Source organism: Microcaecilia unicolor, chromosome 2, assembly GCF_901765095.1.
Source record: "Microcaecilia unicolor chromosome 2, aMicUni1.1, whole genome shotgun sequence".
Classification (NCBI taxonomy): Eukaryota; Metazoa; Chordata; class Amphibia; order Gymnophiona; family Siphonopidae; genus Microcaecilia; species Microcaecilia unicolor.
The window spans coordinates 81,529,770-81,544,635 of NC_044032.1; the positions used below are offsets into that span (position 1 = coordinate 81,529,770).

Sequence of the window (14,866 nt, forward strand, 5' to 3'; positions counted from 1 at the left end):
ACTGATCAATTTTATCTTCTTCTGTATCTGTTGTTGGCACATAATCTTGAATAATAGTTGTAGTGCTGGCAAGGGAATATAACTCACTTATCTGGACTGTTCTGGCATGGGTGATAAGGAATAATAATACATACTAATACATTCTAACATAAGCTGAAAAATGTTTTAATTAAAATGTGTGAAAAACTGAAAAAAAGATGTGACTGAAAAAAAGATGTGACTGAGGACAGAGCCGGGGGTCAAATCTGAGTAGGGGTGGAAGAAGAGAAAAAGAACTACGAGTGTGTCAAGCTTGAGGTGGAATGAGCTGGAGGAACAGAGCAGGCAGGAGATCAAAATTGGTTGGGGGGAGGGGTGGAAGACAAGACAGATATGAGACTGTACCTCAAGAGGGATGTACTTTTTTATAGTACTCCTTGAGGAGATTTGACCCAAATATAAAGTAATGATTTAAAATGTAATATAGAAAGGGTTAAACATTCATACATCTGAAGAATTTTAAAATATTGTATGCAGTTTTGTTATTTTAAATATAATTCCCCCAGATATCAAAACAATGGATACATTCCAAGCGAACATTCTAGATTTTAGAAATATTCTGCATATATTCTTCAATTCAATCAACTGTAGAGTATGACCTTTTGAATCAATACTATTGCACATAAAATTAGCACTATAACTGGGACTTATGATTACAAAATGAGGGTGAACCAATGATATCCGAAATTGTATATTATAGTTTATAAAATACTCTACATATGACTATCACTTGGCACATATATATTTGTCAAGACAACGAGTAGGGAGTAAATGAATCTTCTAACACCAGGTAAGTTGTATAAAGTCCTGTATGATACAGTGCCGTGTTTCGTCATGCCCACCTGCATCAGGAGTCTATGGAGATGTATATATAAATAATATCAATCAATGCATAAAAACATAAGAAAACATATATACACTCAAGGGAAAAGTATTTGTCATAAAGGTATTACATGTTTTACAGAAGGTCTAAAAACAGTGTTAAAACAAATTCAAGAATGCACATGTGGAGGGGCATAATTGAACGAAAACGTCTATCTCCATGGGCGTTTATCTCCGAGAACGGGTCCGTGAAGGGGCGGACCGAACCGTATTTTCGAAAAAAATAGACGTCCATGTTTTATTCGACAATTTGTGAGCTGGGCGTTTTTGTTTTTCAGTGATAATGGAAAATGAAAGCGCCCAGCTCAAAAACGAATAAATCCAAGGCATTTGTTCGTGGGAGGAGCCAGGAGTCGTAGTGCACTGGTCCCCCTCACATGCCAGGACACCAACCGGGCACCCTAGGGGGCACTTTTACAAAAACAAAAAAAAAAGGTAAAAGAGCTCCCAGGTGCATAGCACCCTTCCCTTGTGTGTTGAGCCCCCCAAATCCCCCTCAAAACCCACTGCCCACAAGTCTACATTACTATAGCCCTAAGGGGTGAAGGGGGGCACCTACATGTGGGTACAGTGGGTTTGGGGGGGTTGGATGACTAAGCATTAAGCAGCACAATTGTAACAGGTAGGGGGGGATGGGCCTGGGTCCACCTGCCTGAAGTCCACTGCACCCCCTAACAACTGCTCCAGGGACCTGCATACTGCTGCCAGGGAGGTGGGTATGACATTTGAGGGTGAAAATAAAAAGTTGTGAAACATCATGTTTTGTGGTGGGAGGGGGTTAGTGACCACTGGGGGAGTCAGGGGAGGTCATCCCCGATTCCCTCTGGTGGTAATCTGGTCATTTAGGGCACTTTTTGGGGCCTTATTCGTGAAAAACAGGGTCCAGGAAAAGTGCCCTAAATTCTAGCTACAAACGCATACTTTTTTTCCATTATCGGCAAAAGGCGCCCATCTCTCCTCGGCCGATAACCACACCCCAGTTCCACCTTCGCCACGCCTCCGACACGCCCCCGTCAACTTTGTACGCTTCCGCGATGGAGTGCAGTTGAAAACGTCCAAAATCGGCTTTCCATTATACCGATTTATTCGTTTTTGTGAGATAAACGTCTATCTCCCGATTTGGGTCGAAATCTAGGCGTTTTTCTCTTTCAATTATAAGGTGGATAGTCATACAAAATATATATACACAATATATCAAAAGGCAGATTACATAAAACTTAAAATAAAACACCTCTCTTAATGAACGCAAATACATCAAAAGCAAAAGTAAAATACAAATTTAAATTGTAAGGAGGAGGCAGGTAATGGGAGAGCATTTTCTCCAGGGAACAGGAAAAAAGGTAACAACTACCATTCCCAGTAGCCCTTAAGGGAAACATACACTAAAAGTCGGGACTACGAACCCCAGCAGGCTTTGCAGAAGCTCTATCCCAGAGTCCTGGATTCATGTAACCAACAACCCCCAGAGGAGACTAAGGAGAAGTTCAGGGAGGGGGAGGGGAGTGGAAGTACCTCTAATCAGGGAGATGCAGTACAAGTGGAAAGAGGGTGGGATGAGGAGCCCATGGAATGGCAAGGGGCAGAAGAACAGGAGGTTCAAGGGGGAGAAGGAGAGCCCATGGATATTGCAGGGTTTGCCAAAGCCAGAGGGAAAGAATTTGGCCAGAAGCTAATAGCCTGGTGCAGAGGCTGGGCTAGGAAGTGAAGGAAGTGGTTGCTCCAGAGCAGGGGTTGAAGGAGAAAGCATGGCTGTTTTCCACGGGGTCAGAGTGGGTGGTTGTCAGAAATGGAGTAGTGGCTGACAGATAAAGGGTGGGACCCTGCTACTTCCCTGGCCAGGAGACTTGGGCAGAGAAGGGGAAGTAGGGAAAGGAACTGCACTGCTTGAACTGTGGGTTTTGAACTGCACTGCTTGAAACTGGGGGTTTTGAACTTCACTGCTTGAACTGGGGGTTTTGCCCTGCAATGCTTGAAACTGGGGGTTTTGAACTGAAAGGCTTTGAACTGCAATGCTTTGAAACTGCAAGGTCTGGAACTGAAATGTTTTGCAAACTGCAATTTTTAGAGCTGCAATGTTTTTGGAACAGCAGTGTTTTTGGACTGAAATGTTTTTCAGCTGCATTGCTTTGAACTGTTTGTTTTTGGAACTGTTTGCTGAAACTGCTGAGATTTTTGGCTATTTGTTTTGGAGCTGTTTTACTGGCACCGCTGAGAATTTTGCGTTGTTTGGTTTTGAACTACTTTATTGACACTGCGGGGATTCTTGAGCTGTTTGCTTTTGAATCGCTTTGCTGAGCTAACTGAATCTAAAATTGTGCGCTGGTGGATTAAAAAGACTTGCGGATTACCCATAGGCGCCCGGTATAAGAGGCTTGGGGAGGCTAAGCCTCCCCAGCCACAAGCATCTCTCTCTCTCTCTCATTCCCCTGCCCCCCCCCCCCCCCCGATACACCGTTTACCCCTCGCAGTGCAGTCCCTATAATTAGCGTCTCTATCCCTCTCACTCCCTCCAATGTGATTTAGATCGCCCATCGCTGCCGGTAGCGGCACTCCAACCTTATTACAGCTTGCTTCAGGGCTTCGTTCTCGGCCTGACGGCATGACGTGCCCCGCCTCCTCTGACCAGCCTTCCTGCTTCCCGAGGGCTGGACGCATCATAAGGAAGGCTGGTCAGAGGAGGCGGGGCACGTCATGCCGTCAGGCTGAGAACGAAGCCCCGAAACAAGCTGTATTAAGGTTGGAGTGCCGCTACCGGCTACGTGCCGTCTGAGAAAGAAGAGTGGCGGTTTTTTCTATCAAGTAACCCTAGCTTGGAGTTTTTCTATTCGTGCTGGGACAAACTGTAGTGCTACTTCTCCGCTCTTGTGGTTGCTTACTGAGGGGTGGTGGTGGTAGGGAGCTTTGGTTCGCACGCCACGGTGGAAAATAAACTCGTGCCGGGCTTTGGTGTTCTCCTGCTAACTGTCCATCTGTGTTCTTACCGCACGTGTGTGCTCCTCAAGCATCCGCTGCTAACAGAGGAATGGCAGCATGAACTTTATAGTGGTCAGGCGAGTTCCGTTGCTGTTAGTTATTTGTTGCTTTGGATTAAAATCCTTTTTTTTTTTTTTTACTTGACCCGTGTCCTCCCGAAAGCTTACTAATTAATTTTATCAGGACATTTTTCAGCTCTGTTCTCTTTTATGGAGCCTTTTGAAGAAGACTACAAAGTCCTGATTTGTTAAAGCTTCCCATAGACGCAGAGATTTTCTCTCTCTAAAAATGTTCTAGAAAGAATCAGGAGTTTGCATACAACAAGGGGATCATAATTCCACAATTCTCATGTAGAGCCACAAAACACCCTTTTAGGGTGGATAGTATGCCTCTATGTTACTATCCACCCTAAAAGGGTGTTTTGTGGCTCTACATGAGAATTGTGGTATTATGATCCCTTGTTCCATATTGTTGACGGTCTGCATTTTCCGTATGGTGGTATATTGGTGTATTAGGTCTGCCCAGTGTAATATTTATGGTACAGTGAGGTTCTGAGTGTGTTTTTGCACAAAGTTGTGCATAGTGTTTTGCAGTTGAGCGATTGTGGTTAGTATATGCTTTGAGCAACCACTTTATTCTTTGACATATGATACATATCTAATATCTAAATTTAATAAAAGGTATTGTGATTATTTTATTTTTACTTATTTTTTTTTCTGTGTGTTGTCAGACAATTATGGATGTAAACCCCGCCCCTGGCCCCACCCCTAACCCCGCCCCCTTTAGCCTCCCCAAACAGTCAGGCCACCGACCGCCTATGGGATTACCGTGTGCTCTTTATCAGAGGATTACCATAGTCAGGCCAACCAGAGGCCTTACAAAAAAAAAAAAAAAAAAATATATATATATATATATATATATACATATATATATATATATATATGTACACATTAAACATGACCAGATTACAAATTATAAAAAAATATAACCACATTTAAAGTTATCATTAAAAGCTATAAATCATGGTGCAAAATTCTTTAAAAAAGTGCAGGACAAGAAGTATACTGATGCAGGGCAAAACGTTAGAAGCAATATGACTGACCTTGTGAATCTAAGCTCAGTGCACAGAGAGGGGAGTCAAGAGATCATCCAACATACAAATGCAGAAGAACAATATAATAAAATATGAAAACAATGTGTAAAGATATATAAGCCAGTGAGTGAGATGCATGATTAATCTCAAAAGAAATGCATTAATATAGACCAAGATATGAAATGGGACAAGGCAAATAAGAATAGGTAGGTTAAATATTGTTCGGTGCCACAGAACAAAAACAGTGTGCTATAAAGTATGAGTCCAAGAAAGTACAAAACTGTGTGTGAAAAACAGTAGTTAAATACGGAGTGGAGACAGTAGTTAAACACAGACTAAACTAAACTCTCTGTGCACATAGAGAACAGAGTACATAGGAAAAAAAACAGCATGAGGGATAAACAGAACAGTATAGTGTGAAAAGAGAAAGGAATGTGTCCAAATATAAGGAAATATGCTGACAAATGGTGCTGAGTAGCACAAGAAGAAGTGCAAAATAAACTAAGAAGCACCTAGAAAAGAAAAAGAAATAAATACACTGTAAAGAAACCAAGTGGCTAAACACCGAGAGAAGATTGTAAATTGCACAGAATACTGAAGCAGCAACCCGCAACTATGAACGGGCCACTGAAAAGCAAACATGTGCCTGCAAGCACATGATTTCTTTAAAAAGCAACTGACATTTGTATTCAATCCCTGAACATTAAGGGATATGCAGGTCAATTCCAGTCTAAATGCCCAGAAACAGCCAATGTGTTACAGCTTTGCCCATATTCCCCGCTATATACAGTGGGGGAAATAAGTATTTGATCCCTTGCTGATTTTGTAAGTGTGCCCACTGACAAAGACATGAGCAGCCCATAATTGAAGGGTAGGTTATTGGTAACAGTGAGAGATAGCACATCACAAATTAAATCCGGAAAATCACATTGTGGAAAGTATATGAATTTATTTGCATTCTGCAGAGGGAAATAAGTATTTGATCCCCCACCAACCAGTAAGAGATCTGGCCCCTACAGACCAGGTAGATGCTCCAAATCAACTCATTACCTGCATGACAGACAGCTGTCGGCAATGGTCACCTGTATGAAAGACACCTGTCCACAGACTCAGTGAATCAGTCAGACTCTAACCTCTACAAAATGGCCAAGAGCAAGGAGCTGTCTAAGGATGTCAGGGACAAGCTCATACACCTGCACAAGGCTGGAATGGGCTACAAAACCATCAGTAAGACGCTGGGCGAGAAGGAGACAACTGTTGGTGCCATAGTAAGAAAATGGAAGAAGTACAAAATGACTGTCAATCGACAAAGATCTGGGGCTCCACGCAAAATCTCACCTCGTGGGGTATCCTTGATCATGAGGAAGGTTAGAAATCAGCCTACAACTACAAGGGGGGAACTTGTCAATGATCTCAAGGCAGCTGGGACCACTGTCACCACGAAAACCATTGGTAACACATTACGACATAACGGATTGCAATCCTGCAGTGCCCGCAAGGTCCCCCTGCTCCGGAAGGCACATGTGACGGCCCGTCTGAAGTTTGCCAGTGAACACCTGGATGATGCCGAGAGTGATTGGGAGAAGGTGCTGTGGTCAGATGAGACAAAAATTGAGCTCTTTGGCATGAACTCAACTCGCCGTGTTTGGAGGAAGAGAAATGCTGCCTATGACCCAAAGAACACCGTCCCCACTGTCAAGCATGGAGGTGGAAATGTTATGTTTTGGGGGTGTTTCTCTGCTAAGGGCACAGGACTACTTCACCGCATCAATGGGAGAATGGATGGGGCCATGTACCGTACAATTCTGAGTGACAACCTCCTTCCCTCCGCCAGGGCCTTAAAAATGGGTCGTGGCTGGGTCTTCCAGCACGACAATGACCCAAAACATACAGCCAAGGCAACAAAGGAGTGGCTCAGGAAGAAGCACATTAGGGTCATGGAGTGGCCTAGCCAGTCACCAGACCTTAATCCCATTGAAAACTTATGGAGGGAGCTGAAGCTGCGAGTTGCCAAGCGACAGCCCAGAACTCTTAATGATTTAGAGATGATCTGCAAAGAGGAGTGGACCAAAATTCCTCCTGACATGTGTGCAAACCTCATCATCAACTACAGAAGACGTCTGACCGCTGTGCTTGCCAACAAGGGTTTTGCCACCAAGTATTAGGTCTTGTTTGCCAGAGGGATCAAATACTTATTTCCCTCTGCAGAATACAAATAAATTCATATACTTTCCACAATGTGATTTTCCGGATTTAATTTGTAATGTGCTATCTCTCACTGTTACCAATAACCTACCCTTCAATTATGGGCTGCTCATGTCTTTGTCAGTGGGCACACTTACAAAATCAGCAAGGGATCAAATACTTATTTCCCCCACTGTAGATACCAACCCCCTGGATAACAGTCCTTGACCCCTTCTAATCTAAAATTCCCCAAACCCCACTGCTCATCTCCCTCCCAACTCTTTCCCCTCCACCCCCCCCCCACCCCCACCAAAATTCTTCCAGTGAAGATTGCATACCCAAGAGGGCATGGTCAGAGACGAGAGGAGAACTATATCACAAGCCCAAAAATGTGGAAGATAAGACATACTCCTCTTATTATCCCATGATAAGTAATATCTTAAATCAATCAATTTGATATAAATCAACTGATAGTAATTGAGCAAGTAAAATGTCTGAAACCAGAACCCAGAAAGGCAAACTGCTACGATGGCCTGCTGCATACACCTGAAGAGAAAGACAGTGTACCCTCTGTTAAATGTACAGAGCCATAGCAATAATCTCCAAGGTGCTTCAGGTTCCCGGAGCTGTAGATAACCTGGAATATGATTCCTGGTGAGTCAAGCACCCCCTGCTGCCAGGTGACCCACTGCCATTTATGTCGAAAAGCACGGGTTTTCAAATTCACAGTTTTTGTTGATGATGGTGGTAGTAGCTGGAAGGTCAAGTCCAGGAACAGGGGACTCACTTCAGACAATGATTTCCAAATGTGCAGTCTCCCCTCCAGATAGAAGGTCAACACAAATGGGTGTTGCCAGCGGTAATTAAGGCCATTCTCCCTCAAACATGCAGTTAGGGGTTTTAAATCATTCCAGCAGCAAAGGGTCAACGCCGCCAGGTCTTGCTATATCTCAATAGTATAAGTGTCCCAGATAATAGGAGTTTTCACCCAAGCCTTATGCAGAACTGGTTCCTTAGTTTTATAGTCAGTGAGATAGCGATTATATCTCATAAGAATGAAAGAGTAGCCATACTGGGTCCTGTATCCAACAGTGGCCCATGCCAGGTTACAAGTACTTGGCAGAAACTCAAAACGTGGCAACATTCCATGCTACAAATCCCAGGGCAAACAGTTGCTTCCCCACGTCTGTCTCAATAGTAGACTATGGATTTTTCCTCCAGGAACGTATCCAAACCTTTTTTAAACCCACTGTTACCACATGCTCCGGCAAAGAGTTCCAGAGCTTAACTATTTGTTGAGTGAAAAAATATTTCCTCCTATTTGTTTTTAAAGTATTTCCATGTAACTTCCTTGAGTGTCTCCTAGTCTTTGTACTTTTGGAACAAGTAAAAAATTGAATTACTTCTACTCGTTCTACACCACTCAGGATTTTGTAGACCTCAATCATAGCTCCCCTCATCCGTCTGTTTTCTAAGCTGAAGTTTCGCCCACAAGCGGTTAGCAACTCAATGTGCCCTATCCAATTAAATTTGTTCTGGAGCGACAACCTGGTCTCCATCCGAAAGCAGCATGCTGGATACCTTCTGAACCACAGACTTGCAATTAACATAGTCCGTCGTTTCAGGGACCCCTTGAATGAGAATTTTGGAGCAGCAGCTCCGGTTTTCCAGGTCCTCAGCTTTGTCCAATAAAAGAATGTGGTCCATCTGTTGAGTGGAGAGAGATGTTTCCAGAGCAATAAGGGCCTCCTACTGCTCGTCCAGCAGTAACTTCGAGTCCTCTACCCTGCGGCTTAATTTGCTGATTTCTCCCCAGAGGTCTGCAGCCAGCATGAATAGCTCTTCCTTCACCGCCTTGATATCTTGCTTAATTTCATTCAAAAGTTCACGGAACTCAGACAATGCCTCTGAGGCTTCTGTGGACTTATCCATTTGCTCCTGCTGACCACTGATCAATGCCATCTTTGCTGCTGCCATGAGGTGGGTTTGCGATTGCGGTTGGTAAGCAAATTCTTTGAGATTAGACCACTGAGAGTACAACATTCCATCCCAAAAATGTGGGGAGAAGCCAAGATCTAGTAGGTTGTATGAGGCTGAAAAATCTGGTGTCACCAGATGAATGGGATAATTGAGCGATTTAGAGTAGGGCCGGCAAAGCTCTAAGCTCAGGCATCCATCCTGGGCTGTAACATCATCCCCCCTCCATTAACAGATGCATTTTATTTTGTTTTATATCATCTGCTGTTTGATATATATAATCTGTCTTTTGAATATATATATTTTCGTATGAATGTTTGCATGTGCATTCTTGAATTTGTTTCAACACTGTTTTTAGACCTTCAGTGTAGACATGTAATACCTTTATGACACTCTTTCTCCCTTGAGTGTAAATATGTTTTTTCATGTTTTTATGCATTGAGGCAGGCAGACACGCTGAAACACAGCACTGTGTCATAAAGGACTTTATACAATACCCGGTGTTGGAAGGTTCACCTACCCCCTACTCATTGCCTTCTGTCTGTTTTTTTGTAGAGGGTTTTGTTTCCTCCACCTTATGTGGTTTTGCTTCTTTTACATATATAACTGTGCCACCACTTTTCTTTTATCTTGTCTGGTTACCCTGCTTCTCTCTCTCTCTCTCTCTCTCTCTTTTTGGCTTGGCTCATGTTTTCTCATGAATTTTCTCTAAGCAGCCAACCACTCAAGAGAGATTCTCCCACCCCCCTCTTTCATACAGGGAGCTCAGCTCTCAGTGGCAGACATTCTACCCACTCTCTTCCTCTCATCACTTTATCCTGCACTCTGTTCCTGATGCTATGTACTGGGAGAACAGTTTTATTAAATAAAGAAGAAAAGAGAGAGAAAAAATAAGTTACTCACTCATCTATAAGTGGTATGGTTGCAGCTGGCTCAGAGCCTGAACTTGGAGGGTTGTGCCTTACCTTGAGGAGCAAAGAGAGTGAAAAAACATGGTGCCTTTGTGCACCAAATGGACTGAGGTGCCTGAGGTCTGCAAGAATTCTGCAGGACTCTTGCTTCAAAAGCTTATGCCTCAATGAACTGGTTGGTTTATAAGGTGCTACCAGCCTCTGTTATTTTTGTCAATTGTTAGAGTCAGAGATCATGCTTGTAAGGTTCAGGTGGGAGCCAGGCTACATGGTCTCTAGTACAGAATGGTCATTGCAATGACCCAAGTGAGTACATTTGAGAAGGGGGAATAAAAAATGAGTGGAGAAAAAAATCCACTAGTAGTGTAAATAAAGGCTCATAGTGCCTGATCCCAACTTGAGCCTGGCTGAATTGGAAGCAAAGGTGGAGAGAACTTCCAGATTAAAAAAAACCCCCAAAAACCCCACAAACATTAACATGCACAATATTCAGAAGATTATATATCAGGGGCGTAGCCACGGATGGGCCTGGGTGGACCCAGGCCCACCCACTTTCCCTCCAGGCCCGCCCGCGTCGCTCGCTCGCACAAATTCGTTGCCAGTGCTGCATTCTTTTCTTCGATCGTTGCCGGCAGCGCTGCCATTCACACAGGCAGCTCCGCCCCCCTTTGCCGCGTCCATCTGGCCCTACGTAAACAGGAAGTGCATCAGAGTGGGCCGGATGGACGTGGCAGAGGGGAGCGAAGCTGCCTCTATGAATGGCAGCGCTGCCGGCGACGATCGAAGAAAAAAATGCAGGGACCGAAGCTGCCTTCTCTCTTCTGCTGCGCCGATTCAAAGGGTTGCTGGTAGCGTGTAAGAATCACTGCTGCTGGCTGAGTTTGACCTGAAATCCTTCCCTCTGCCATGTCTTCCCCCCAACTATGATGTAATTTCCTGGGAGGAACGTGCAGCAGAGGGAAGGCTTCTGGGTCAGTCAGCAGCAGTGCAGTAATTCTGTCTTAAATGCTGCCAGCAACCCTTTGAAACGTGCTGGTGCCATGATGCTCCTGATGCTGCATGGAGGGGGGGTTGGAGAGAAGATAAAATTGTTGGGCTGCTTGGGCATGGGAGTGGAGGGGAGGGAAAGAAAAGAGATGATACACAGGGGGTGTAGGAGTGAGGGAAATTGTTAGGGAGGGGAGGGAGAGATGCAGGGGGGTGTAGGAGAGGGAGACATGCATGGGAGAGTAGAAGAAAGGGGATCATTATTGGGATATGGGGGGAGAGAGAGGGATAATTGCTGGATGTAGGGTAGGGTGGGGAGGGAAGGAGGGGTGAATGACAAAAGAAGGAGAAATGTTGGACCAGGGAGGGGAGGAAAAGGTACTGCACAGGGGAGAGAGGGATGAAGGAGAAATGTTACATGGTGGTGGAAGATATGCTGCAAGGGGGGAAACAGATGTTAGACTTGGGATGCAAGGGTGAGAGAGAAGAGGAAAAGAGGGAACAATGTTGAACATGAGGGCGGAGGAGGGGGAAGAAGGAGGGAGATGTAGGATCCAGGGGTAGAAGACAGTGAGGGAGAAATGCTGTCTGTGGGTGGGAGGGAAGAGGGGGAGAAATGCTGGCCCCTGGGAGAAGGGGCAAGAGGAAAGAGAGAAAGGACAGGAAGATGCTAGGAGGGGATAGAGGGTGGAGAGAGGAGAAAGAGGGAGCAGATGCTGGGCTAGAAGGGTTGGAAGGAGGCAGACACTGGGATGGTGGAACCTTGTGGAAGGCCAAGGAGGTGGTAAGGAAATGAACGAGAGGATGATAGTGATTACGGGGAGTAGATTGAAGATGGAAGGCTGGAGAAGGAGTGAGATGGGGAATAGGAGAGCTAGTGGGTGAAAGAAGGAGATGGAAATCAGATAGGTATCTGAAAAGTAAAAAGGAAAAGGATTAGAAGATGAAATTTGAGTGGACAGAGAGCAGGAAAGAAAGAAAAAAGATAGGAAAGAGCTAAAATGAAACAAACATCCATATGTCAGTGTAGTGAGGGAATGGAATGAGAGTGGAGAAAAGATAAATGAATAGCAGCTGCTTGAAGGAGAATTAACAGAAAGACAGGAAAGTGGAAAAGAGAAACTTGAACCAACATAATGGAAAAATAAAATGACCAGACAACAAAGGTAGGAAAGACATTTTATTTTGAATTTATTAACTGAAATTTGTTAGCTTGAGAAATGTGCACAGCGGATATCATTTTATTATGTTCAGTAGAAAAAAAGAAATATATTTCTGATTTTATTTCTCCACTGTAACATGCCGAGATTCCGAGTTCAATTTTTGTCTACATATTTTTATTTCTAATTTGTGATCCCTTGTTCTGTATTTGGTGAGAGTCTGGGCCATAGCATGTCTAACACTAGTCCCGACCCTTGCTGTAGCTGGTGGGGATCCCCAACCTACATCAGCTGAGGACCTCCTCTAAAAGCAGCTAAAACTCCCTTCTACTAAGCTTGGCAGATGGCGGCAACATCCTTGAGCCACCGATAACTAAGCATGCATGGGGTGCCAGCATCGGTGACTCAAGGCATTGTTGCTATTGCTGCCTGCCAAGCTTGGTAAAAGGGATTTGTGGCTGTCTTCGAAGGAAGTTTTCAGCTGACAGAGTTTGGGGATCTTTATGAGCTAAAGTATATTTTGAATTGGGAGGTGCCGGGGGAGATGTGGAGAGTGCGGGGAGGAAGGGGGCAGAGACAGAGAGAAAATTTTGTGCCCACCCAAAATTGGCCGTCTGGCTACGCCACTGTTATATATATATTTTTTAAAGGCACACTTTTTCTATCTTTCCAAGCACTAGACTGTCAGAAGAATAATGATAGATAATATATAAACTGTATGTAATCTAATTTTTATTTAGGAAATACATTTCCAGTCATTATTACTCTACTGTATTATTATAAAAGGGCATAAATTCTTTTCTAGATGAAACTTCAAGTGTTCTTAGTGACAGACATTTTCTAGCATCTTAACCAAGTACACATTTAAATATTGGTGCCCAATACATTTCTATTTCTTCATGGTGAGATTTACTAAACTGCTGTACTTACAGGAATCATCCAGTTGGCGAGATCACCATGCTTCGATACCTGCATTGCACCAAGCATTGTCAGGTTCACATGACCTCTACAAAAGGACAAAGAATGTTACTAACATTAAAATCATACATCCATAAATATTTCTGTCAAATAATGTACTGAAATAGAACAAACTGAATCTACACCATTCTGCTATACCAGTGCCTAAACAACATTAGTTTATTTGGCAAGTTTCATATGCCTCTTAAACTGTGTTATTGTTTATTTCAGAATAGAACAGGGTGGAGAAGCGGATGAGAATAAACAACAGCAGCACTGCTTTGTATTACAGAATATCAAACCAAGATTTTGACTTTATTATTTATTATTATTATTTATTGCATTTGTATCCCACATTTTCCCACCTATTTCCTCTATTGCCAATAATACAGTATTTCTTATACTTTGCTTTAAAAAGTGTTCACTGCCCCTTTGGGAGCACCTGAGGAGTGAGGTTTATCTTTCATTCAGGTCTTCATGGGAAAAGGGAAAGTTAAGATCAGTGGAGCAAGAACATCAGTGGTGACTACTGGAAAAAGTTTGATGGACCAGCTACAAAGCTCTTGACAGAGTTCTTGACAAAGGTGACACACCCATACAATGTCTAATTCTTTAGATCTTACCTTGCCAGCAAATTATAGGCCAGTGGCCAGTATTCCACTATTTACTAAATTGGTGGAATCTGTTGTCGCAAAGCAGCTGACTGAGTATTTAGATACTCATCGATTGTTACTACCATCCCAGTTTGGCTTTAGGGCATTACACAGCACCGAGACTTTGCTTCTAACTTTATACCCCCCCCCCCCCTTTAACAAAGCCGTGCTAGTGGCTGCCGGTGCAGTAATGCCAACACAGCCCATTCACTGTGAATAGGCTGTGTCTGCATTGCTGTGCAGCTTTGTAAAAGGAGGGGGGGTTAGTGACTAAAGTAAGAACTTTATTTGCGAACGGAATCCAAGTCATTCTTCTGCTAATTGACTTATCGGGGGCATTTGATATGGTAGACCATAATCGATTGCTTGCTAAACATGAACAGACTGGTATTTCAGGACTGGTACTGCAATAATTTAAGAACGTTTTTAGTTTGTGGAAATTATGTTGTCAAGATGAAAGGAAATTTATCTGATGAAAGGGAATTTATCTGATTTTTGGCAATCTCCCTGTGGAGTGCCACAGGGATCTCCTTTGTCACAAATTCTTTTTATTGTATTCATAAGCATTCTGGGCTCTCTTCATTTGGATGAAGATGAAGTTCTCTACTCATATGCAGATGATATCTTTATTTTGATACCTGTACATGCTGACTTGATTTGTTCATCAAAGAAGGTAACTGAATGCACAGCAAAATTAAAATCTTGGGTGTAACCTTCTATGCTGAAATTAAATACCAACAAAACCAGGGTTCTTTAGTTTACTAATCATATAGAACGCTTATCTGCATCAATAGAAATAGAGCAAAATGAGAAATGAATAGCTGAAAAGACTTCTAAAGTGCGAGGAGTAATCCTAGATTTCACTTTATTATTTAATTTATTTATTCAGATTTTGCTCACACCTTTTTCAGTAGTAGCTCAAGGTGAGTTACATTCAGGTCCACTGGATATTTCTCTGTCCCAGGAGGGCTCACAATCTAAGTTTGTACCTGAGGCAATGGAAGATTAAGTGACTTGCCCAAGATCACAAGGAGCAGAAGTGGGATTTGA

General features: G+C 43.3%; 1 protein-coding gene across 2 annotated transcripts in view; it reads right to left on the reverse strand.

Annotated features, from left to right (window-relative positions):
• Window positions 1-14,866, reverse strand: part of OXCT1 (3-oxoacid CoA-transferase 1) — a 468,078-nt gene that overhangs the window by 253,394 nt on the left and 199,818 nt on the right. Inside the window, exons 13-14 of one of the 2 annotated variants that reach the window (XM_030193085.1) lie at window positions 13,137-13,212; window positions 3,372-3,382 (exon numbers count right to left, since the gene is read on the reverse strand). In XM_030193085.1, coding sequence (XP_030048945.1) covers window positions 3,377-3,382; window positions 13,137-13,212 — 82 coding nt within the window. In that variant the 3' untranslated portion in view covers window positions 3,372-3,376. The remainder of the gene's footprint in view (window positions 1-3,371; window positions 3,383-13,136; window positions 13,213-14,866) is intronic. The other variant, XM_030193084.1, reaches the window with a different exon arrangement.